This window comes from Natrix helvetica (genome assembly GCF_964273705.1).
Source record: "Natrix helvetica genome assembly, chromosome: 1".
Taxonomy (NCBI): Eukaryota; Metazoa; Chordata; class Lepidosauria; order Squamata; family Natricidae; genus Natrix; species Natrix helvetica.
In genome coordinates this window covers 309,738,373-309,764,561 of record NC_138548.1, presented here as the reverse complement: position 1 = coordinate 309,764,561, position 26,189 = coordinate 309,738,373, and the positions used below count along the sequence as shown (strand labels likewise).

The 26,189-nt window shown below is 37.8% G+C and overlaps 1 protein-coding gene across 1 annotated transcript in view; it reads left to right on the top strand.

The window, feature by feature from the left end:
• ERC2 (ELKS/RAB6-interacting/CAST family member 2) overlaps window positions 1-26,189 on the top strand; it is a 548,821-nt gene that overhangs the window by 139,761 nt on the left and 382,871 nt on the right. Inside the window, exon 4 of the mRNA XM_081935890.1 lies at window positions 25,393-25,467. Within this exon, the coding sequence (XP_081792016.1) occupies window positions 25,393-25,467 (75 nt within the window). The remainder of the gene's footprint in view (window positions 1-25,392; window positions 25,468-26,189) is intronic.

Sequence of the window (26,189 nt, the reverse complement as noted above, 5' to 3'; positions counted from 1 at the left end):
ATTACCTATCAAATTAGAGGAGGGGGAAAGGAAGACAATTATTGGCAAATAGTTTGTTTCAAAAACTATTCTGATTAAGAAAAAAAGCTGTGGTTTTGGATTATACATTGCTATAAACCAAAAGATATTTGGTTCTAGCTCACAATTAATGTGTAAATTCACCCACTGATCATTCTTTTTTTAAAAAAAATCTGACTTGTAGCCCAGTGACAAACCACATTTTTGTCTAAAATTCAATCTAAATTATCTTGGGCCATTGATCCATTCATTTGAATTGATGTTCAAAGGTTGTTGATAGATTACGATTCCCCATAATATCTTATCTGCCCCCCCCAACAATGTAATGTAATGTCACTGATAATTCCATTACTCCCTTTCTATAAAATATTGGCACGTAAAACTATGTTTACATGCCTTCTGCTCTGTTTAATTTGAAGAAAGTCCATGTAGATTGAATTTATACTTAATTGTTTGGCCTTCCAACAAGCAGAAAATCTCTATATATTTCTACTTAACCTTTGTATTTATAATGCTGGGAGGAAGCATGACATTGTCAGGCTCCCAAAAGTTATCTAAAGTTGTGTGGTAAACAAAATTGTATATTCTTAACCTTTATTAATGGATCTCAAAGTAATGTTAGTAATAATATCTATTGGAAAGGTTGTAAAACTTTTGCTATCAAGATGGTCTCTATTGAGCTAAATTGACTATTGATTTGAATCCCCGAATGTCCCAAAACATGGTATTAAAGTCCTCTTTTGGCTATTGCTAACTTTGTAATAAGGAGTTAGACCATGCCAATGGGTCAAAGTGAATGTCAGTGTTTAAAGATCTCTTTTAAAAATGTTTTTTTACTTAAATTTGTCACAGTGGAAATATTGGTTTAAGATTTGTGATAAAAAGCTTTTAATGTTAGTTGCAACCATCCTGACACTTTAATGATATGAGCTATAGTACTCAGAGTAATGGAAATTTGACCTTGTTTAAAACCATTATGTACTAGATTGATTGAACATTTTGCTTACAAGAGCATCCATTTATTCTATGCTGTCTAGATCTGATAAAGCTAATAACACATATTACATTTCCACAAATCTTTTTACTGTAGTGCCAAATAGTTTGAATTGTAGGAAGTTGGAAGGCTTCTAGGCATTTTTAAATAAGGAAGAAAGGACAATAACACTCATTTATTTCAATAGCAAATGTCACATGTAACAATAGATAATTAATATAACAATATTTCTTAATGTGTTCAATGGAACAGTCTACAAAAAATTATCATAATTATTGTTCATCTACATTTGAATTTCAGTGTTGGAGATTTGAGGTGAAGGAAATGTCTCTAGAACACTCATATTTATGATATTTTGGAATAAAATTATATTTTAGTTAGGTATCTATTATATCCAGGCTTAGTAAAAAGACAAAAATAAATAATTTAAGTACCATGTGGATATATCTTTCACATTGGCATGTTGGCTGCAAAAGGTTGAAGAATATAAGCTATGCATTGGTGCTTGTAAGATATTACTTTAGTGGGGTTTAAAGTAAAGAGTAGAACATTTATGCTCTACTTTTAATGACTTCATGAACTTGTCCATATCGATTTCTGGGTTTTATTTTTTCATAAGACAAGATAAAGTGGTAACTTGAAAAAATAAAACTAATTGATTATTACTAACATAAATGTCCCGGTGGGACAGTTCAAGTCAATATATGATACTACACTGAAATATTTTACTCTTTTTTGGAATATTTTTTTTCAAATGTAAGTATTATTTAAAATATTTGCTCCTTGAACATTTACCCCTTTATAATTACAAAAGAAGTTGTAATCCACTTTTGTATTGTGAAACATATGAGGTTTGATAAATTTATATATTTGTTTATTTGTTTATTTGTTTATTTGTTTGTTTGTTTGTTTATTTGTTTATTTGTTTATTTGTTTATTTGTTTATATGTTTATATATTATTTATATATTTATATATTATTTACGTATTTACGTATTTACGTATTTACGTATTTACGTATTTACGTATTTACATATTTACATATTTACATATTTATATATTTATATATTTATATATTTATATATTTATATATTTATTATTTACATTACCCACCTATAGACACTAGGTGAAGGGAAGTAAGGGTACACTTGAGAAGTAAGACCACCATCAAATGGAATATAGATTTTGTTCAACTGAAAATATACTAAACTTGGAGCAATTCTATCAGCTAAATTTTGAAAAGTTAATGGAGGTGGGAAAAAAATCCCAATAGCCTTTCCAGAATAAATGTGTCTCAGAAAGACTCAAAAGAATGAAGTTTAAATAATCACTTTTTATTTCAGTCATTCTTTATTTTGTGAAGCAGAACCAAAAACAATGCATTACAACTTAATTTGTGTTAGGATTTGATAATCATCAATGTTTAGTGACAAAGATGAGGTGCCAAGGTCTGTTTCTGCTTGGACAGCTTTGACTTCTGGAAAATAACACTGGTTCCTGATTTATAAACACATCGTGACAGCCATACATGTACCTGTTGCCTATAATACTGGGCGCTTAATCAGAAACAAGCTCTGTGTGCAGCAGGTTTTATTTCCTAGTGATTGTGAATAGGATTGCCACTATAATATAACTTTTATTGTTTCTTTTCTCAAAAGATCAAATGTATTTATGGACTGAGAGGCTACTCCAGATTTCAACTACTAGCAAAATAATGCTAAGGGTCATTCAATACAAATTACAACCTTACATGGGCAAAGCGATGCCAGATGTTCAAGCTGGATTTTGAAAAATCTGAGGAACACAAGGCATTAGTGTTGATGTCAATATGTTCTTCATTAATTAAAGAAAAACCTTTAATTGTACAGATCACTATGCAAAGGGCTCTTAAAAAATTGGAATCTCAGATCAGATAGCTTCTGACCAGCAATACCATTTAATGACCATAGATGATTCACTTAACTAACTTTGCAAGTTATGACTATGTCACCTAGTGATGGGATTGTAGGTCCCAATTAGGGTTGGAAGTATTAGCTGTATGTAATAATGGCAGATACAAATCCTTTGGTAGAGTTGTGCTTATGTTTTTTAATATCATTGTTAGAAGCACTTCTCCTTGTTAAGCCTACATGTGCTATCTCATGTGGGATAAATCATCACAAGAAGACAAGGATTGCCACCACGGAACTTTCAATCTTGTCCTTCTGTCACCATTATTTGATGAATGATGCTGCGAGTGTATCTAAATAAACAAATAAACACATTTAGTGATAGGCAGACTCCAATAGCTCATTAGTGTTCTGCTATTTTCTATGTGTGTCTCTTATTTAAACAATTGGGCTGCTGTGCATAAACTGAAAATATGTTCCTTAGGAAATCATTGCCAGTTGCTGGCAAGCAGTCAAAGGAACACAGTGAAGGAATAGTTGAATTCAATAACAAGTCTGGGTACAATTAAGTGCATGTCAGGTGCTGAAGAAGGTATAAAGTTGGCAGCAAAAAAGAACATGATTATGTACTCTATTTTGGGTATATTTTTGTGTGCACTGATTTATTTCGGTGGTTTATACTGTAGTTATGGTTTACCTGCATTATTCTACTATCTTCTGGTTCCATACATAAAAACTATTGCATTTGAGTAGGCCTTTTGCTTTGTTGCCTGAAATCCATGCACCTTTCCTATTGGAAAAGCAGTTGAAATAACCCACTTATCTAGCCCTCTTTGCACATATGTGCTTAGATCCAATAATTAGAAGGACAGTAGGACTCATTTCTAAGTAGATCAATTGCCTAGAGAGGCACTTTCCTAGGAAAATCACCTCTTTTAGGATGGAAAATAGGCCAATGTGCTGCAACCAACTCACCATGGCCAACTTGCCATATCCAACTTACTGTAGCCAACTCGCCATGGCCAATTTGCTGTGGCCAACTCATTGCCACCAACTTGCTGTGGGACAACATATTGTGGCCAACACATTGCAGAACTCACCATGGGACAATTCAACAAATACTGTACAAATGTTAAATTAATTTCAATGAAACTGTCGCAATAATAATAATAAAGTTAATCCCAAAAATACAAGAGTTACAATAATTTTGATGAAAACTTGGTCACCAATAATACAAGTTATTAAATGAAACAACTAATACAGCATTGAATTGTCCTGTGATAAGTTGTCCTGTGGTTGGGTGGCCATGGAGAATTGTCCTAGACCCTTTTAGGAAGCTAGATGTAGATGCAGCGGAGAACATTTAAACATTCTAAAATTCCAGTGATAACAGCTCTATGCACCATTTTTCTTTTCATTTGAGGTTCACTGTGATTAGTCTTATCTAGAACTGCTGTATATCTGGTTCAAAGTTCAAAGCCTTTATTGTCATTGTACATCATGTATGCAACACATGCATCTACTGGTACAGTCCATACAAGAAGACAAGACAACGTGAATAATATAAAGAATAATCCTTATACAAATAGTTAGGAAAAAACTCTAGTCATACATTTCCATATGTACGTCATATTGTGTGCAACATGTATATCACTTTAGTGTATGATCTTATATCATGGTATATACATATTACATACTACACTGGCACCAGTGAAATTCATCATATTAATCTGTTTGTGGTGCTATATTGTGTTGAGGAGTCCGACAGCCCCTGGTTAGAAGCTGTTTTTTACACCTATTTGCCCGGCTGGCTATGCTTCGATGTCTTCTGCCCGATGGTAAACGTGAAAAGAGATACTGGCCAGTCTGGTCATCCCTAAGTATCTTCCTTACTCTGCTGAAACAGTGAGACCTGGTAGTATCATCCAGTGGTCTTAGAGAGCAACCAATGGTTTCTTGTGCTGAATTAATCACTCTCTGTAGTGCCTTCCTTTCTGTGGCTGTTAAACCAGTGTACCATACTGTCATCAGCCATTGTTCCACCTGATTTTTCCACAAGACTCTAAGGAAATTGAGGCTCTGTTGAGCCTTACTAACCACCAGGGACGTGTTATTTTTCCAGGTGAGGTCTTGACTAATGAGCACTCCCAAGAATTTAAAAAAGGAAACCTTCTCCACATGTCCTCCCCCCCCCTTGATATAGAGTGGGGCAGGTCCTTCTCTTTGCTTCTGAAAAAACAGCACCATCTCCTTTGCCTTGCTAGTGTTTAGATGTAGGTTGTTTTTTTAACACCATGTGGATACCTTCTGGACTTTTTCCCTGTATGCTGATTCATCCCCTCCAGTTATAAGGCCCAGCACTGTTATGTCATCTGCAAACTTGATTATGATATTGGATGGATCAGAGGATATACAGTTATGTGTATGCAGTGAGTACAGGTAGGGTTAGAAGAGCCTGTGCTGAGCTTCAGGGTGGAAGATGTAAAGGACCCAGCCCTTACTGTTTGTAAGGTGCAGATAGTAAGATGATTCCAATGGAGATATGCCTGATCTGTTCATTATTTAGGCAACAGGGCTGAAACATTTTTAAGCCCTGAGAAACAATACAATATTCAGAAGCAGTTCAGGCAAACCCTTCTTTGAGTCACTGGAGTAAAAGAACGGTGGATGGGAAAGCAGGTACAGCACAGTTCAACCAGCAAGGTTCTGCTGTTATAGCCATTCTCAGTAAAAATAGTGTTAGCCTAATGGCCTACAATGATGAGGCTTACAACAACTCTGCAGTTCTTTGATCAAAGTTTTTAATATGCTCCACATTTAAAAGTTAGGATTTTTGTAATGTGCAGTTTTACCTTTTCAGCAGAATAACAGGAGCTGACAAAGCCGATCATTTCCCTTTTTCAGTCTCATGAATATTCATAGAAGTTGGCTTTTGGGGAGAAAAAAAATCCCTAGGTTTTCACGTTTTAGGCTACTATATTTATTGAGATGAGTCATGTACAGAAAACTTCAAGAATAGAAATGCCATAATAATTGAACATCACATACCAACCAAGTAGATAAAGTAAAATGCCATTAATTCTGTTTTGCCCTTCCAGTTTGATCCAACTAAAGGAGTTGTCTTCATCTGTGCATCCTTTACTGAACTTTGTTGAGGTTGTGCTGTTGATCAGAATGGAAGCTTGTATCTTTAAGCTTATTTAATGAGCCTTCAGAAGAGCTGCTTTGCTGTAACAATTCAGTGATGTTCTCTGCAAATAAGAATACGCCTATTCAATTTCATGAAATATGAAATACATTCAATCTGCACTTTCTTTTAAAAATATTCATATAAAATTAGAGATCTACTAGGTTATATCAGCTATGCTATATATAATCCTAACCAAAAAACTAGCTCTAAGGGAATTTTAAATCTGCTTTATTATATTGGCTATAATACCATAACAGAATCTTACAAGTCTGATAGTGCTTTACTTCTCCTTTCCCCTTACTCACCTGTGAAACTAAAGAGATATCTATCTGAGCTCTTTTCTACACCTTTTAGTTTGTTTTGGGCTTGAATTGTGTTTTTTTTGTCTTACTGCTCAGGGAACAATAGCAATAGCACTTAGACTTATATACCGCTTCATAGTGCTTTTACAGCCCTTTCTAAGCAGTTTACAGAATCATCATATTGTCCCCAACAATCTGGGTCCTCATTTTACCCACCTTGGAAGGATGGAAGGCTGAGTCAACCTTGAGCCTGGTGAGATTTGAACTTCCGAACTGCCGCTAAAGTAACTTGCACTACCTAACCCCTGCACCATTTCAGCTAACTTTAGCTTATGTCCATCAAGATCATTTTCATTACTCTCTACAGTTTGATACTAAAATATTAGCAAGACACTAAGTATGTTTTGGAATTGAGGAAAAGTCATCATTCCCCTGCCTCACTGACAACAGTTTCTGGAAGTGGGACTTGTTGGTCCCACTTCCAGTTCCATTGAAAGCTTGGGTCCCATTGAAAGCTTAGAGCTGTTGCTGAAGGTTTGGTTTACAATCTAATTGAAGCATTTTTATTCACGTTATTTTTTTTTATTGATTTAGATGTGGTATTCCACCTTTATTATTTTTATAAAATAGTCAAGTTGGTGAACATACTTAATACTCTTTCCTCCTCCATTTTTCCCCACAGCACAACCCTGTAAGCTCTTAGTTGCCTGAGAGAGAGTGAGCGACCCAAAGTCATCCAGCTGGCTCCAGCTGAAAGACTAGGTGATAGTGATAGCCAGGGGAGCTTTTTCATAGCTCTGTGTGGTATGCCAATTTCATCCTTACCTAGACTGGGAGGCACTGCACATGTCACTTCTGCTTTGGTTACCTCATGAATGGTTTGGTGCAACCTGCTCTACACTGCACTATCCTTGAAGCAGTGACGTGCAGTCAGGTGAGGCAAGTGAGGCACAGCCTCACCACTCTCATGAAAAAAAAAAAGTAAAAGGAAAAAGCTGAGCTAGTTGCTGCCTCACCGTGGATGACTCTGCTTAACCTCACTGGTGCTCTCCCTCCCCAAGTGTAGTGACTTCCTCCCCAGGCCCCCATTCATTTCTCTCTCTCACACACACAGCTGGATAAAACTATATAAAAATCTAGCCCAGCTTCACTGATTACAAGTTTGAAAAGGCAACGTGGCTCCACCTGCAATCAAACTACACTTGGGGAGGGAGAGCACAAGCGAGCACCGAGGAGACCACAGGAGGAGGCAGGAAGCCAGGCAAAGAGCCATGCTGTAGTACACACACTTCCCCCCAGCCTCTTTCTTTTGGAAGGCTCGGCTCGGCTCCCCTCCGGCTTCTCTGCCTCTCCTCTCACCCCAGCCTGCCAGCAGGAGGTGGTGGGTGGGCTTTATTGTGTTCCAGGCATTTCCCACCCAGACAGCAGGCTGCATTTGCAATGGTGGAGGTGTTTGGGAAAGGCAGCAGGGGAATGGGGGGGGGGATGGCAGAGGAGCTGCTTTCAAGCCACTGGAAAAGATATCCAATCCAACTTTTGTGTGTGGGGGGGGTTTGTTTGAGAGTGAGTGAAGAGGAAAGGGGTAGGAGAGATAGTCCAATCCAACTTCTGTGTGTGTGTGTGTGTATGTGTGTGTGTTTGAGAGAGGGGGAGGAAGGGAGAGAGGGAGGAAGGAGGGGAAGGAGAAGAAAAAGAAAAAGAAAGAAGGAGCAAAGGAGAAAAACAAATGCTGTCGCTTTAAATTGGAACTGAGCATGCCTGGCTGTGGAATTCTGGGAGTTGAAGTCCACAAGTCTAAAAATATTTGAAACTCAGCACTGTGTCAGTGCCTCACCAGTCATAAACCTCACCGCACGTCACTGCCTTGAAGTACATCTAGAAACCACAATTGATCTGGAATACAGCATCACAGACAATTAATGCACATTTCCTAATTTAGTTATGTTAAACTTTTATGAAGTGAACTGCACTGGCTCCCATTAGACCTCTGGATACAATTCTGGATGCTGATTTCACCTATAAAGCTCCTCATTGCATGCAGTTAGAATACCCGAGGGACTTTCTCTGTTTCTGATTATTTCTTCTCTCCATTAGATCTAGCAGGAAGGACATGATTTGGGCCTCATCAATTAAAAATGTCATCTTTAACTGACATTCATGTTACCTCTCTTCTCTCTCACCTCCTGGAACCCCTTAGAACCTGAGATCAGATTGGTCCTGACTTGTAGATTTTTGGAAAGTCTGTTTTTCTTGCCTAGAAATGCTGATTGTGAAATTAGTAAGGAAATATTATATTATATTGCTATTTACTTTTGGCTGCTGATTTTGTTTTAGATCATATGTTTATCATTGTATGTAGATTTTATACTGTGGTTTTCATTTAAATTTTGTTTGCTGTGGCAAGAGAATGATTCTCAGTAGGATCTAAATAAGTGGTGTATTGAAGAGAGGCATTTTAAAATATTTTTCAGAACTTCAGACATATTATATAAAAATTGCTGGTCGCAGTTATATTTAAGCCTGATTCATTAACTCAACACCAGAGGGAATATAGTAATACATATCTTTTTTTTCTATTCAGAGTGAAGAAACATACAATATCAAACAACTCAAGACCCAATTTCTCAGAAAAATAATAATTTAATATTTGTGATGTTTCTGACCCAATTTGCAATCTTCTGTCTTGTTTTGAAGGCCTTCCCAAAGCAATTGCTGTAAGATGGTTCACAGGGCAGCATCATGGAAAACCACATGGCTGTTCTGACCTAGGCTTCCCCAAACCATGAAGCAGACTCCTTGTCCTGACAAAACCCTTTTTATTAAGTTACTGTGAATTCCTCTCACTCACATCCAGCAAAGCCTTTCAAGGTAGGATTTACAGTCACAGACCTTATCCGGCTTGGAGAGCTGCCAGGCCGATATCTTCAAAACTTGGCAAGGAGTCTCAGAGAGTCACGAACCAATTAAGCGAATTAATTGTCTCCTGCAAACTCCATTCCCTTTTCGTTCCTCTTTTATTCCCTATGAGAGGGGCCATTCATTGTCCACCTGCAGTTTTACTCCCAAGTTGACCCTTGTTCCTTAGCTGTTCCCTTTGTCTGGCAACTCTTTGCATGCACACACTGGGAACAGGCTCCAACTGTTTGTCTGTCTCCAAAGACAGCCAATAACTGTCAGATGGCCCTGGCCCCCTCTCTGCCTCTGATGCAGAACCCTCAACAGAGCCTTCCCCAGACTCCAGGACTGGCCCACATTCCTTCCCAACTTCCTCACTGTCTGAATCTGCTGCCAGCTCTGCTGGTCTCTGGCGGGTTACAACACTGGCTTAGAATACAGTCAAGTGGCTCTATCAGAGGGCTTGGCCTAATTTGTTGTCTGTTCTGATCCACCACTTAGTAGAGCTGACATATGGCACATACCTATAGAAACTCTTCCTGGCATCATCTCTCTCTTTAAAACTAAGACAAGATAGCCTTGGATTGTAGTGCCTATGATCAAATACATACCAGAAGCTTGCTTATTTCTGCTTTGAAAGGTAGGCTATGATCATTTTTATCAATCTTCTCTTATCTTTTGCATCTGACTCAGATGCAACTTTCTTCCCAGCTGCCTGTGGGTTGGCATTGATCTGCAGCCAAATTTTTGTTTGCTTTCATCTAAGACATGTCTGGGACAATGTGGCATTTCAGTAATTATAATTAGAATTATACCAGCCGAATTTATATCTTTCCACCACTTTAAGGAGTACTTTTGTATGAAAGCATATCTCTAGGCTCATAATTTATACTATAATTAATAAATTTAATAGTTGACATCCATTGCTTCTTATCCTGCCTACAGGTGCTTTTGAGAAATATTTACCTTGAATTTTAAAAATCACTTCACATTTTCACAAAAGTATCATTTCATATATTTTAGTGGGCTAAGCAAAGCTACCTATATTGTGGTGATGCTAAAATGCTACATTTAACATTTACACTAGGAACGTGCAGCGCAGTAGATTTGATTTCCAAAAGTGCTTCAAAATTCTTAATCCTGGGAAAATGCACCGTTAGTTTAAAGAGCTGCAAATGAGTACTATGTCATGTGTTCCAAAGCACTTTTTGGAGATTGAATCTAAAGTATTGCACAGCCCTAGTTTATAATTCTGACCAGATGGAAATATCTATTGGAGCAGCTTAGTTAAACATAAATAAGGTAAGGAAAGTATGAACATGGCTTGTGAAAATCTTTCCAATCCTTTTAGCCAGTAGTCCTATGTTTGTATAGATGCATGCATTGGAAAATATAGGGTCAGATGTTTAAGAGTAAGGTGGTCTTGGACTGGAGGGGTCATCAACATTTCAAGTTAATGGTTGACTTCTGAAGTAGGGATGATAAACCAAAGATATCTCTGCAAAAGTGTAGCTGAAAACCCCAGGAAAGACAATCTCTCAGGATAGCTGCTTCCAATAAGGAGATCACAGGACATTGGTTTTTTGTGGGTTTGAGTTCTGGGAGACAATAGGATTTGCCATGTCTCTTGCAACTATGACAAAAACTTTTAAAAGACTCTAAATTCACAAATCTCATTTTCTAATAACTTTTAAAAGTTGCCCATCAACTACTTCCAAACCTATTAGAGACCTCTGGAATGACAAGTTTGAAAATGTCATGTAGACCACTCTTTAATCCTGAATGGAAGAAAAAAATTAAAAATAAGTTTAAAAAGTCAAAGCATCTGAAATAAACAGCAAAATGTTAAGTAAGATTTTGATCTTAAAAAGTTATAAACAAACTGGGAATCCATATATATTGGGACTTTTATCAAAAACTTTTATGATTAGATTTTGGAATTAAATATCAAGTACAAACTTTGTGAGATACAGATCCTGTTTTGATTTTTACAAGACATAACGTAGATAAATAATTTCATAATTTCAAAAACTAGACACTAGAGGTGACCCAAGATTTTAGGTAGATGAAAGACATTTGAAGAACGGAATCAAAATATAAGAGTCACAATATCAACAATGTAAGTAAGGATGTCTGCTTCTTTGGATAGACTCTGTCCAAGAGATATTATTGAAGAGATGTAGAATGTAGAGGAAATTTTATTTGATAAGACAGAGGTGTTATTGAAAGTGAAAATAGTTTAGAAATTATTGTGTTTCACTGGATCTCAAAAAGAAATTAGCGGAGGCTTTAAAATTTAAAAGGGAAATAAAATGACAAACCAAGAAAGTGAACTGTATAATTTTTACTACTGGATTTACAAAAGAGGGTTGTTAAAGCCTCAAAGAATCCTTTGTGATGGGACAAAGATGAAGAGAAATCAAATCCCACAGCTATATTTGAACAAACTAAATATTAAGACTGTTAGAAGTAAAAGAAGGGAATGCAAAGTCAATTTATTTGATCAAGGTGAAAATAAAATATGTTATTACTTCTAGCTAGCCTTTATGAACTTCCTGCTGACACCAGGACCGAAAAGATGAAGCCTCTTGGATTTATTTGTAAATGCAAGATGAGATATGGAATGAATCTTTCCATGCTTGTAATCTTAAACAGAGTAAATAGATGCTATCTTTTATATTTGTTGTGATGAAGTTTGGAAGTTTGTGATGAAGTTTGGAAGTCACTTTTTTATATATTTCTTTATTATTTTCTTTTTTTCCCCTTTCCCCTTTTTTGTTCTTTTTCCTTGCACTCCTTTCTTTTCTTTCTTTAGCCTTTAGTTTCTGTATTACGTTTTACTACTGTAACCAAACTTTTTAATAAAACAATTCAAATTGATACTCAAGTGCATTAGGAGAATCCAAGGAAAATTGCATTCTCATGCACTGTGGCTACTTCCTCCTTTTCACATCATGTATTGATGGAAATCATCTTCTGAGGGATAATCAGATGTGATGATTATCCCCACAGCAGATATTCATGTTCCTTTTTTTTAACTTAGCAATCATTCTGAACAGGAGCAAATCCAGCTACTTATAGCAATGAGAAATAACAAAAAAGAACAGTTTTTCTGTTGCTTCTTTATATGCAACCCTCTTGTTGTGTCTTTACCTCATGTTTAAGCTTCATTTCATCTGGAAATGAATAATATTGATAAGTGAGAGAAGAGAGAACTCAGACTCTAGGGAAAAAAACATCAGCAAGCAAAAAAATAATATTGACTATGCTGTGTGTCTATATTCTTTGCATTGCTTAATGACTCTAATCCAAAAATAATGAAAGCATTCTTGGAATAAAAAATTAAGAAATCAAATGTAGCCAGACTTGCATTAATTGTAAGAGGAGTTGTGTGCCATGAATTGAAGATGTTTGTGAATATCAGCTTCTTTAGTGTAAATATTAATAGCAATGCATGAGGCAATGTCATATAAAGATGTAATCTCCCATGTAAGTTAGTTACCCAAGTACCTGTACTGATGTTCTGGTCTTTATCAAAAATCTTCAGATGTCACCTTTGAGCTTTGAAATTCTAATTGTGCTAGATTTCCTCCCCCCAGCCCCGAATGCCATCACTCTGCTTAACAACTAATTCCCACAACACTGTCAAATAATTTACTAAGACTGTATTACTATTATTCTTCTCTGCCTTCCTAGTACCTATCTATTCCCACTTATGACTATAACATGTGGCTTGTATCTTTAAAATTTATATTGTTTTATTTGTTTCCTAGTATAATTTGATTGCTTAATAGCAATCTATGACTATCACTAAGTGTTGTATCTTTTTATTCTTGATGAATGTATTTTATTCTCCTTATGTACACTGAAGGTATATACACCAAAGACAAATTCCTTATGTGTTCAATCGCACTTGGCCAATAAATAATTCTGTTCTGTTCTATTCTATATGGATGGGTCCAAATTTGTTGGTAGTCTAAGTGTACATCTATATGCTATCTTGCAATGTGACACAATAAGGGGAGACCTTTAGACAAAATTTGTCTAACATATTTTCAAATGGGTCAAGAAGATGCAACAAAACTTGTATGCTTCTTATTTCAAGTAGGAACTTTTCCAAGATTGTAGGATTGAAGGAGAAAAATGTCCCTCATTTTTCAATTAATGAATATTCATTAAAACAAAGAAACCTTTTCTTAAGGGCTCAGTTTGTAGCATATGCATTGGAAAGGTTGGAAGGGACAGAGTAATAAACTGTAAATCATTTTCTGATCTTCTCCAGAATGCCAGTGGCCACTGCATTTTACCAGAAGGAATAGAAAGAAAGCACTTTTAAGAAATTTGATTTATGTTGCAAACAGGAGAAATATAATAAGGCACGGTTGCCTATTATGATAGAAATTTAGAAATGCTTATCTCTGACAGCAAATACATCTTTGACAAAAGGGATGGAATTTTGGGCTTTTTTCCAGGGGTGATGGATAAACACCCAGTTCATGTGCCAATTTCATTCTTCAATCCCCTCTTTGGGGATTGTTCAGTTTTAAAAGTAACTTAATACTTATTGAGAATCTGGCTTGATTGTTTTTTGGCCAGATATTCTCCCTTCCCATTTTAAAACTCTGATAATAATAATAATAATAATAATAATAATAATAATAATAATAATAATAATAATAATAATAATAATTTATTTATTTATTTATTTATTTTCAATATTTCTAGACCGCCCCCTCACCCCGAAGGGACTCGGGGCGGTGTACAGGTGTGTCATTAAAACGAATACAAAAGACGAATATCCCATACCCTTAAAAACGAATTAAACCTCATACAACTGTACAAAAAGTAAAAATTAAAAATTAAATTAAAAAATCACTAAAAGTATACCCCTAGAAAATTTTAAAAAATGCAGGCTTGAGGGACTAAAATTGGGAATTAGGAATTAGGCCAGGCCGGCTAGATTGAACAGGTGGGTCTTTAGTTTTTTGCGGAAGGAGCGGAGGTCGGTGATAGTCCTGATATCTGGGGGGAGGTCATTCCAAAGGGTCGGGCCCATCACAGAGAAGGCCCTACTCCTGGGCGCCGCCCGCTGGCATTGCCTAGTGGACGGCACCCGGAGAAGTCCCTCTCTGTGAGAGCGAATCGGCCGAAGGGATATATGGGGCAGGATACGATCCCGCAAATAACTAGGTCCTGTGCCATGGAGCGCTTTAAAGATGATGACCAACACCTTGAAACGCACCCGAAAAGCCACAGGTAGCCAGTGCAGCCCGCGCAGCAAAGGTGTTATGGGGGAATATCTAGTAGCTCCCACAATTGTCTGCGCGGCCGCATTCTGAACCAACTGCAGCCTTCGGGTGCATCTCAAGGGGAGCCCCATGTAGAGAGCATTACAGTAGTCTAGTCAAGACGTCACAAGCGCATGAGTACATAGGGCGTTCCGGTCCAATAGGGGACGCAATTGGCGCACCAGGCGAACCTGGTGGAATGCCCCCCTTGCCACGGCTGTCACATGGTCATCCATTGACAGCCGGGCGTCCAGGAGGACACCCAAATTGTGTACCCGATCCACGGGGGCCAGCTGTTCGCCCCCAATGGCCAGTGATGGACATAACTGGTTGAACCGGGGTGCCGGTAGCCATAGCCACTCCGTCTTGGATGGGTTGAGTTTGAGTCTGTTACTTTCCATCCAGATCCGAACGGCTTCCAAACATCGGGACATCACTTCGACGGCATCGTTGGGGTGGTCCGGGGTAGAGATGTACAGCTGCGTATCGTCAGCGTACAGATGGTAATCTACCCCGAACCCACGGATGATCTCGCCCAGTGGCTTCATGTATGTGTTGAACAGGAGAGGCGAGAGGACCGACCCCTGTGGCACCCCACAAGTGAGCGGCCTCGGGCTCGACCTCTGCCCCCGTCAACACACATTGCGTTCGACCAGAGAGGTAGGAGGAGAACCACTGCAAAACGGTGCCCCTCACCCCTAACCCCTCCAGGCGACGCAATAGGATACCATGGTCGATGGTATCAAAAGCCGCCGAGAGATCTAACAGGACCAAGATGGATGAACAGCCCCCATCTCTGGCCCTCCAGAGATCATCCACCAACGCGACCAATGCCGTCTCCGTGCTGTGACCGGGCCGGAAGCTGGACTGGCGCGGATCCAGATAATCAATTTCCTCCAGGTGCCGTGGGAACTGTTGCGCCACCACACTCTCTAATGACAACAACAACAGTCGACCACTTGATCAGTGCGTGCAGCAAAATTTCACAAACTGACTACCTACAACGCCATGACTGCGTTGCTAAAATTATTCACTTGAAATTGTGCCAAAAGTTTGGATTTGAGTACAGCAAAAACCACTGGGAACATCAGGTTGAGAAGGTTTTAGAGAATGAGAAAGTCAAGATCTTGTGGGACTTCAGAATTCAGACTGACAGGCACTTGGCCTACAACACGCCTGACATAACAATAGTTGAAAAGAAAAAAGTATGGTTCATTGACATTGCAATACCCGATAATGCGCGAATTGAAGATAAACAGCAAGAAAAAATCTCAAAGTACAGAGACCTGTTGAGCGACTGTGGAAAAAGAAATCGAGTGTTGTCCCGATTGTAATTGGAGCCCTTGGAGCAATACCTAAAGGGCTACCTCGCTATTTGGAAATTCAAAATTTACCGGACTTGAACATTCTGATTCTACAAAAAACCACCCTACTTGGAACATCTTATGTCCTCCGATGTTACCTTAATAGTTCCTAGGTCCTTGGTTAGGACTCGAGCTGTTGAGCTACTAACCTGCCCCAAAGACTGTGAATCTCACCAAAGATTAACCACATATTATTATTATTAACAAAGTCAAAATGTTTCACATTTAATATGTGAATGCAGCAAAATTGCACAAACTGATTACAAAGCTAGACATGACCGAGTTGCTAAATTAATCCACTGGTCATTATGTAAAAAACATGATTTACCTGTATCCAGAAAGTCATGGGAACATAAAGTGGAAAAAGTTATTGAAAACGAGAAGGTGAAGATCTTGTGGGACTTTCGAATACAAATGGATCGTCATTTGGAGCACAACACGCCAGATATCACGGTTGTAGACGGCCAAAGTGTACAGCTTATTGATATCATTGTTTCTGGAGATGCCAGAGTCGAAGAAAAAGAACTAGAAAAAATAATGAAATATCGTAACCTGGCCATCGAAACTATACGGCTATGAATGAAGCATGTAACAGTGATACCCATTGTCATCGGGGCACTTGGCACCATGTCCAAGAATTTTACAAGATACACCAACAAATTGCAGCTTCCTGCAATAACACCAGTGGAACTGCAAAAAACTGTTCTACTCGGAAATCTTATATTTTAAGAAGGTACTTGGTTGATACTTAGGACGCTGGCAGCAAACCGTATCAACCATTAGCACCAGTCACTGGTATTTTTAATGCATTTTTCAATGTTCAGTTGGCTGCGTTTCATGTTTAATGAATAAATAACAACAACAACAACAACAACAACAACAACAACAACATACTTGATTCAGAAAGATGCAACTAAAGGAACAATACCTGAAAACTACAGACCAATAACATGCTTGCCAACAACCTTTAAATTACTCACAGGCATTATTGCAGATAACATTATAGATTATTTGGAAACAAACAACATCTTGCCAGTAGAGCAAAAAGGCAACAAAAGAAGGAGTAGGGGCACAAAAGATCAGCTCCTAATTGATAAAATGATATTAGAAAATTGTAAGAAAAGAAAAACGAACTTGAATATGGTCTGGATTGATTATAAAAAAGCATTTGACTCATTGCCACATCGTTGGATCATAAAATGCTTAGAAACAACTGGCATTAGTAAAAATATTACATCTTTCACTGAAAAGGCGATGAAACAACAGAGAACTGAGTTGGCAGTAGGGAATGAGAACTACGGAATGGTCAATATCAAGCAAGGAATTTTCCAGGGTGATTCACTTTCACCTCTTCTCTTCATCATCGCGATGATCCCACTATCAGTAATCTTAAAAAAAATGAAATTAGGCTACCAAACAGCCAAAGAAGCTGAAAAAATTTCACATTTATTATATATGGATGATTTGAAACTCTATGGAAAGTCAGAAATAGAAATCCAATCACTGACAAACACAGTCCGAGTATTCAGCACTGATATTTCAATGCAGTTTGGCATGGAAAAATGCGTCACTGGTTCCGGTTCCAGCGGCTGACGGCGACGGGCAGCTCTTTGCCAGCTCCGGCTCCCCGGTGGGCTTCCCCACTCCTTGGGGTGCACAGGACACCCCACAGAGGGGTCCTGCCGGAGGGGTGGCATCGCGGAGGACTCCTGCAGCGGCGGCGGCCGGCGGGAGGTCTCTCGCGCGCCCAAGGCACCGGGGAGCAAACTCGGAGGGCGCTTTGCGTTCCTGCGCCTCGCGCCTCGCTACAAGCCGACTGGAGAATGCTACAATAGAAGGAAGCAGCTGCGGTGCGGTGAGGTTGCTTCTCTCTTCATTCCCTACTCTGCACGAAAGAATTATTCAGTTTTTTAAAAATCTCAACTTTCGGAGCAATTTGGAGGCGCAGCTGGAGGGAGGGGTTTCCCCCCCCCCTTGGACAAGCGGCGAGGAACAATTCTGCTCTCAGCCCCCGGGGAAGGAGGAGGGGGGAGAGCCAACGAATGAAGCCTCACCCAGGCTGAGATGATTTTCTCTTCAATTTAATTCTACATATTACTGATGATTTGAGGACTTTTGGAACTTTTTAGAACTTTGTTTTGCCTCTGTGCCCAAAACTGGCAGGGCAAGATGGCACACTTCCATTGTCTTTATGAACTGTGAAACCTGACTCCACCTTTAAAATTCAGGCTTCCGGTCTTTGTCTCCGTGTCTCCCAGAGGAATCTCTTGTGGATTGGTATTTTTTAAACTTTCTAGGGGAAATTTTCTATCTATTGCCAGACTTATTAGAGAGACTCTCTTCTGCCTGGTTCTTCTGCTCCCGAAACTCACCTGGCTACTCTTCTTTTCTAACTGTCTATCTTATATATGGACTGAACTTCTAACGTTAAATGATGCCACCCAAAAGACCACCTCCTGGAAAACCTGGCTTTGCCACTTCTGCTCCAACATCTGCAACATCCAGTCCAGCCACACAGTCAAAGATAACAGAACTGATGCAACCTAAGACTACAGAGATGGACTTTCAACAAATGCTTCAACAAATTTTACAGGGCCAGGAGGAAATCAAGAAACAGCTAAGGGAAATGAAAGATGAAATTAAAGAAAATCAAGCCCAAATATATAAGAACTCACAAAGACTGAATCTTGTGGAAGGGGGGGGGGTGGAGAAGGTGAGGGAGGGGGGTAGAAGCTGTGCAGAAAGGGAACAAAGATCTTGACACCCAACAGAGGAAAATAGAATTTGAGAGAATGTCCTATTACCTTAGATTTCAAAATGTTACAGAAGAAGATGGGGAAAACATAAGGGTCATCATGACAAACATCCTGGCTGACTACACACATAAAGAAAAACAACAGATGGGGTGGGATATAGACCTGGTTTATAGAGTGAACTCAGCTTATGCTAGAACACACAATGTACCCAGGGAGGTTCACATTAAATTTCTTAGAAAAAGCACAAGAGATGAAATTCTGGGTGTACAAAGGGGGCAAGCATTGACATACCATGATAGGGAGATAACCATTCTGAAGCAGATCCCTAAGAAGATTAGAGAAAAAAGGAAGAATTATTCGCAATTAGCGAATAAATTATACCAGAAAGGGGTGTGGTTTAGATGGTTGATGCCTGAAGGTATGCTGATATTCTGGGAGGAGACAAGAATCAGAATCAATTCACCCATAGAGGCGCAGGCCTTTATGGAAAAAAACAAAACATTCCTAGAAAAAACACGAGACACTACAACGGACACACAGGACACGGGAGGGGCCAGAGCTCTGCCAGTGGAGGGTGAAGAGGCAATAGCAAGAAAACTCAAATCACAAAAATAAACAAGAAAATCATATTATTATAAACTGACCGAAAGTGATAATGGAATTATATCTGGATTTTATATTGTAATGTCTAATCTGATTGAAAATAGTAATAGAACTAACATGCTGATTGTAACTAATTATATACCAATGCATTATATATAAATGTATATTATGAGTATGGAGGGAGGGGCGCCTGCCACATTTTGCAACTGCCAAAATTTGTATACCTGTCCATTTACCCTTTTCCCTATAAATGTTGAAAAACCAATAAAAATTTTTATTAAAAAAAAAAGAAAAAAAAGAAAAATGCGCCACTGTATCCATAAAAAAGGGGCAAAATCACTACATGTGAGGGAATTGAAATGCCCAATGGCCAACTAATTAAATGCAACGAAAATGAAGCCTACAAATACTTAGGCATTTTGCAGTTGGATAATATCAAACATGGAGAAGTAAAAACTATTGTCAGGAGAGAGTACACCAACAGAGTTAGGAAAATTTTGAAATCTAAATTAAATGGTGGAAATACAATCAAGGCCATAAACACCTGGGCAATACCAGTTATAAGATACACAGCTGGTATAGTTAACTGGACACAAGCTGATTTGGACATTTTGGACCGAAAAACCAGGAAACTAATGACAATGCACTACAGTTTACATCCACGCGGTGACACTGATAGACTATACCTGCCCCGATAATCAGGTGGCAGAGGATTATTACAAGTGAAGCAAATAGTTGAAGAAGAAAAACATGCATTGGCTGATTATTTAAAAGAAAGTCAAGAACATCTATTAATCGAAGTAAAGAACAAAAATCTACTGAAGGCCCAACAGACGAAACAAGAATACAGAAAAGATGTGATAAAATCAAGAATGGAGAGTTGGCAGAACAAAGCCTTACATGGTCAATTTCTGGAAAAAATAAAAGATAAAGTGGACAGTGAAAAAACTTGGTTATAGTTAACAACAGGTACATTAAAGAAAGAAACAGAGTCACTAATCCTGGCTGCGCAAGAACAAGCTATCCGAACAAATGCCATTAAGGCCAAAATCGAAAAATCCTCTGATGATGCCAAATGCAGACTCTGCAAAGAAGTTGATGAAACTGTTCACCACATACTCAGCTGCTGTAAAAAAATCACGCAGACTGATTATAAATTGTGGCACAATTCAGTAGCACAAATGATCCACTGGAATTTGTGCAAAAATTATAATATTAAAACAATAACAAACTGGTGGGAACATAAGCCTGAAAAAGTCACCGAAAATCCTATGGGATTTTCGTATACAAACAGACAAAATACTGGCGCAGACATCACACTGGTTGAGAAAAATAAGGTTACAATCATAGACATCGCAATACTAGGTGATAGCAGGGTCGACAAGAAGGAACCTGAAAAAAACGTGAAATACCAGGACCTAAAAATTGAAATTAAACGATTATGACACAAACCAGCAGTGGTAATTCCAGTGGTAATCGGCACATGGGGTGCTATTCCAAAAGCACTGGAATTACATTTAAAACAGTTAAAACTTGACAAAATCACCATCAGTCAAATGCAAAAAGCTGCACTGCTTGGATCTGCACGTATATTACAAAAATACATTACGACGTCCTACACCTCTGGGTGGGGCCCGACTAGTAATCAATGCCAAATCCGCCGAAACAACTGGCCGCAGTGATACAATTGAATAATAATAATAATAATAATAATAATAATAATAATAATAATAATAATAATAATAAAATAAAAATAAAAATAAAAATAAAAATAAAAAATCAAATTATATATTTATGTTTAAATCCCATCAACTGTGACATTTACCACTTTAAGAGTCATTTGGCTATTATTCTAAAATATAGGAATTATCAAAATGGTGAGTCACTTGCAATCCTAGAATTTAAAATAATGTCTGGCTTGGTATTTAGATTTAGCAGAGTAAGAATATCATTTGGAAATTATGCACTTTTAAACTCTACTAGTTTCAGTGGAAAAAAAAATAATCCTACCATATTAATAGATGAAAAATAGATGAAAGATGATAGAGATATATAGATAGATAGAGATACAGACAGTGATAGATATAGATAGATACAGATAGATAGATGGATGGATGGATGGATGGATGGATGGATGGATGGATGGATAGATAGATAGATAGATAGATAGATAGATAGATGATAGAGCAGATAGAGATGAGAGAGAGGGGGGATAGCATTTAGGATTATATACCACCCCAAAGTACTAGAACTTTACAATCCTCTCTGAGCAGTTTACAATAGATTAGATAGAGATAGAGATACTATAGATAGAGATAGCTAGCTAATTAACTAGATAGTAATCTTATGTATAGTTACCTCAAAATATATTCTGCTTTGTTTAATGGAATTTATAGCTTTGTAACTATATTCATGTAAAAAAATTGGCACCAAAGTGCAAACAAAGTAAGCATGACATTAAATCCATGTTGCATTAGTTAAGAAAAGTGTAGATTAAATTTAGTTATCTCATAAATTGAGATTACTTCTCCCCCCTGTATTTTTAAAGATGTTTCTCTTTCCATTTATATGAAAATTGATCCCTGAGCCATTAGCTCTGAAAGGAGACTTTTCATGGCAACTTTACTTCCATAAGTGCTTGTGAAAAATTTTTTTGTTAACAGCATAGCATGAAAGAATTAAATCCAGTCCCCCTGTAATTTGATGGGGTTATAATCTCTTTCACACACAGCTACTTGAAAGTCAATTTCCAAGCATAGCATATGCATTTCTGCCTTTAATGACAGAATTTATTTGAGACCCTGAAGCCTAGCTGATATGTATTTTTTTTAATCTTACGTGAACTTTAGAGGTTCAAATAATGAAGATAAAAGGGTAATTCAAAAATCTTTTTAAACAGAGATTTTGGAATTACATTGAAAACATTTAAAATACTTCAGAACAATAGGCAAACCATTAAGAATATGATATTGTAAAAGATACTAGTTGTTGCCATGGAGCTTAGTAATGAACCTGATCCTATGTGAAAAACAAGATGAGGGAGAATTTCACATATTCAGCCCAAACAAAACTTTTCCTGATTAGGAAAACAGTCCAAGTGACTTTACCAAACAAAACTTGCGGTTATTGACCAATGAATTAGAAGATGCTGGCAATATGGGGGAAAATAATAAAGTATTTCCACCACCTCCGAATCTGCTGAAAGTAGATCAGTTTCTCAGTATTTTTGACAGGCCAGCCAGTTATCCCAACATTATTGTTTTTTTTATAGTATGATTTTTATCAGAGGTGGATTGCTCCAGGTTCAGAAGTGTCGCATGTGTGCAAACGCATATGTGCCGGGATTTGCAACCCACCTGTGATTTTTATACTCCAAAGCAGTGTTGCTCAACCTAAACCATTTTAAGAGGTGTGGACTTCAACTCTCAGAATTCTAGTCAGTGGGTAATTCTAGGAGTTCAAGTCCACACATTTTAAAGTTACAGATAAACACTGTTCCAAAATCTTTTTTAAAAAAAACGTTCCTACTGATTAGAATAATGTTTCTGACCTGAGAAGCTGCCTCCTTCTTCATGTTAGTCAAGAAAAGATGGGCCTTTCCTGAAATGGTAGAAATTGTATTTTTAAAACCAAGCCATACTTTTGAATAAGCATTTTTTCCCCAGTTTATCTAGTTTTCAGCAAAGTTCCTAAATATTTCATTCCCAAGGAGGGAAACTAGTTTGTAAAAAAGGTGTACCTTTATTAATTTTTTTTCATAGTTTCTTTCCATCAGGCCTAACAATTAAATCATCTCCTGAAATGGAAGGCCCAGTTATTCTTTAGGTAGGCCAAAGGGAGAGAGCAGTGCTACATTTAAGTGCAGTTTGATGCCTCTTTGTATCTGCCACTTAGAACAGGGGTCCCTCGTCTGTGGACTAGCACCAGTCTGCAGCATGACAGCAACCAAGCTGTGCAAACAGGTGAAGTCCCATTTGTGGGATGCAGGCAGCATGCAAAACCATGTCCCTTCCTGTCTATGGAAAGACGTTTCTCAATGGAACCAGTCCCTGTTGCCCAAAAAGTTGGGGGCCACTGACTTTGAAGAGGGAAATGCTCCTCATTGGGTGACTCGTGCCTGTCCTCATGACTAGGAAAGAAACAAGAAGTGAATCATAGTCCTTAGGTATTCTCCTTGTAGCTAGGAAGATGCAATATATTCACGGTTTCTCCATCATAGATGTTCAGTTGAGATTGCTCGGTTTTATCAAAAATTAAAAAGAGATCAAGTTTTTCTATTGTAACACAGAACTTAACCATCTGATCAATGCAATATTGTCTCTATTGTATTACATCTATTATTATCATATTGACTGTCCCCATCTATAAGAGGTGTGATAGTTTAGAGGTTAAAGATGCTGGGCTTCTAAACTGGAAAGTTGACAGCCTGGGTTTTAGCCCCGAGTGCTGCATTACCGGGCAACCTCCGATTCTTGTCCTACATACCTAGCAGTTTGAAAGCATGCAAATACAAGTAGGTAAATAGGTACCATTTCAGTGGGAATGTAAGAGCGTCCGTGTGCCTCGGCATATAGTCATACCACATGACCACAGAAATGTCTTTGGACAATGTTGGCTACCTCAGCTAAGAAATGAAGATGAACACCACCCCGCAGAGTGGGAAACAACTGGTCAAGGGTAATCTTTACCTTTACCATCATCTATAGAAAATTTGTGTAATTCCTTGTCTTTCTTCCATCATTTCTTTGGCATTATGCTTCTAATGCAGGACTTTTAGTAAGGAAAAATGTCATATCAGCAAGAGCTGCGTGACGGTGAAACTCTTTAGCAGGATAGGTGATGGGCTATCCTTCCCTATATGAATTCAAGGTGGACAATTGGACAAGCAGGGGAACTTAGTTCAGTTTGCATGGCTATGTCTATAATTCTATAATTCCATGACTGCTTGTCATGCATCAGGTGAAATGAATTTTGCTGAAATTCATTTCATCTGACTGAATTTCACAATGTTATGTAGTAATAAAAGCCAATGTTCAAGATGTGAGGATGCTCTGTGGCTTATGCTTTTACTATTACTATCTCTCTGAGGTGAATTTCAGTGACAGAGCAGGAGGGGGGGAGTTTAAAAATATTTATAATCAGTTGTTTAAGAAAATTCATACTACTGTTTATCACAAAGGGCAAGGGAAATAAATGCGCTTTTGTAATTTCTACTTGATTCAATGAATTTGACGATAAGAACCCCCCCTAATATATTTTTTTAATCCATTTGTTGTTTAATCTGTTATGTAGTACAGAAATCTTGCATCATGTTTTAAACTATTTATCAAAACCCTGCTTCTTAATGTACGCATGGTTCTTCTTAGAACTATTGGGACTAATGTGGAAGGAAATCTCCTAAGGAGTGAAATGCAAATTTTATAAAACATCAGATCGTAGGGAAAAAAAAGATGAACCAACATACAAAACCTACATTAGACACTTCTACATCATCTTACTATATAATTACTATTCTGGAAATGTCAAATCTGAATGCAATGTCTATAAATTACTTGGTTCCAGCATCAGAAAAAAACAATGCAGCGAAGTTGAGCAGAAATTTTAAATGGCATTTCTTTCTTTCTTTTTTCCTTCCTTCTCTCTCTCTCTCTCTCTCTCTCTCTCTCTCTCTCTCTCTCTCTCTCTCTCTCTCTCTCTCTCTCTCTCCTCCACCCCCCACGTCTTTTCCTCTCTCTGTGTGTTTTAATTAGCAACATAAATGTACTGCAATTGAAAGACTTATTATTCGATGCTTGGGCAGAGAGGTATCATAATCTCTCTTCGTCCAAATGCAACATGCTGCCTTTGTGACTGCTGACATTAATTATTGAGAAAGAGTTCCGAAATAGCGCATGTGTTCAGAGCTTTTGCCTGTAACATAAGATAGAGATGCGAGAAGGATTTGAGGGAAAGATATACCTGTAGCATTTCGGCTTTTGTATGCCTGAACTGCTGTAAGATGTAAAAAAAGAAAGAAAGAAAGAGAAACCTGTTTTGTAGATCAAATCATGAAAAGATGAGTCGTCAAGCTTACTTTTATCGTGTCCCTCCACAGGAATTGCACCGAAGGACACAACTTCAGCCTGAGCCAGCAAAGACAAAAGCTCTTCAGACAGTCATAGAGATGAAGGTATGGATGTTTCCCCATGTTTATTCCATGTAAGGCAATGACCCTGGTGATTGCTTGTTGGATGATCATGGAATTGTCCCTTGATTTTATTGTACGAAATACATGGATTTGTGCAATATGTGTGTATGTCATGTTGCAATCACACCATTTGTTTCCCAGAGAGTGTCAATCAAATTTGTCAGACTCTAAAATGTCTCCTATACAATACATGTGACAAATATATAAAATACTTGGCTGAGAGAAACAGGGTTTGTTTAAAGAGATCTTTTAAACATTTTGCAGTCTTTTTCCCATTCTGCTTGATAGATGTAGCTGTTTTTCTAAACAACTTGCTTTTGATATATTGTTAGAAAATATTTTGCAGATTTTTTAAAGGAAGGTAGAAGTTTTCTTTATATTAACTATCTCTAGCCATTTTGAATGGTATCAAAGCAAGTAAATTTTTCTTCATTCTATATTGTGTTCACTTTTGTTGTCTTGAATATACCCTATGCTGTTTCATTACATCCATACATTATGAAACAAGTTGCCCCAAGTTTAAGTAAATGGATATTGAATAAGATAGCAACTTTCAGGTCTGAGCACATGACAGTAAGTTATATGTTGATTTCAGTAATGATATCCCTTAATACTTCTATTAATCATCACAAAAGGGTTTGTAGTTGAATAGGTGTTACTGACATTTGGGTCATGAAAATAATGGCCTGCTGTATGATTTGCAG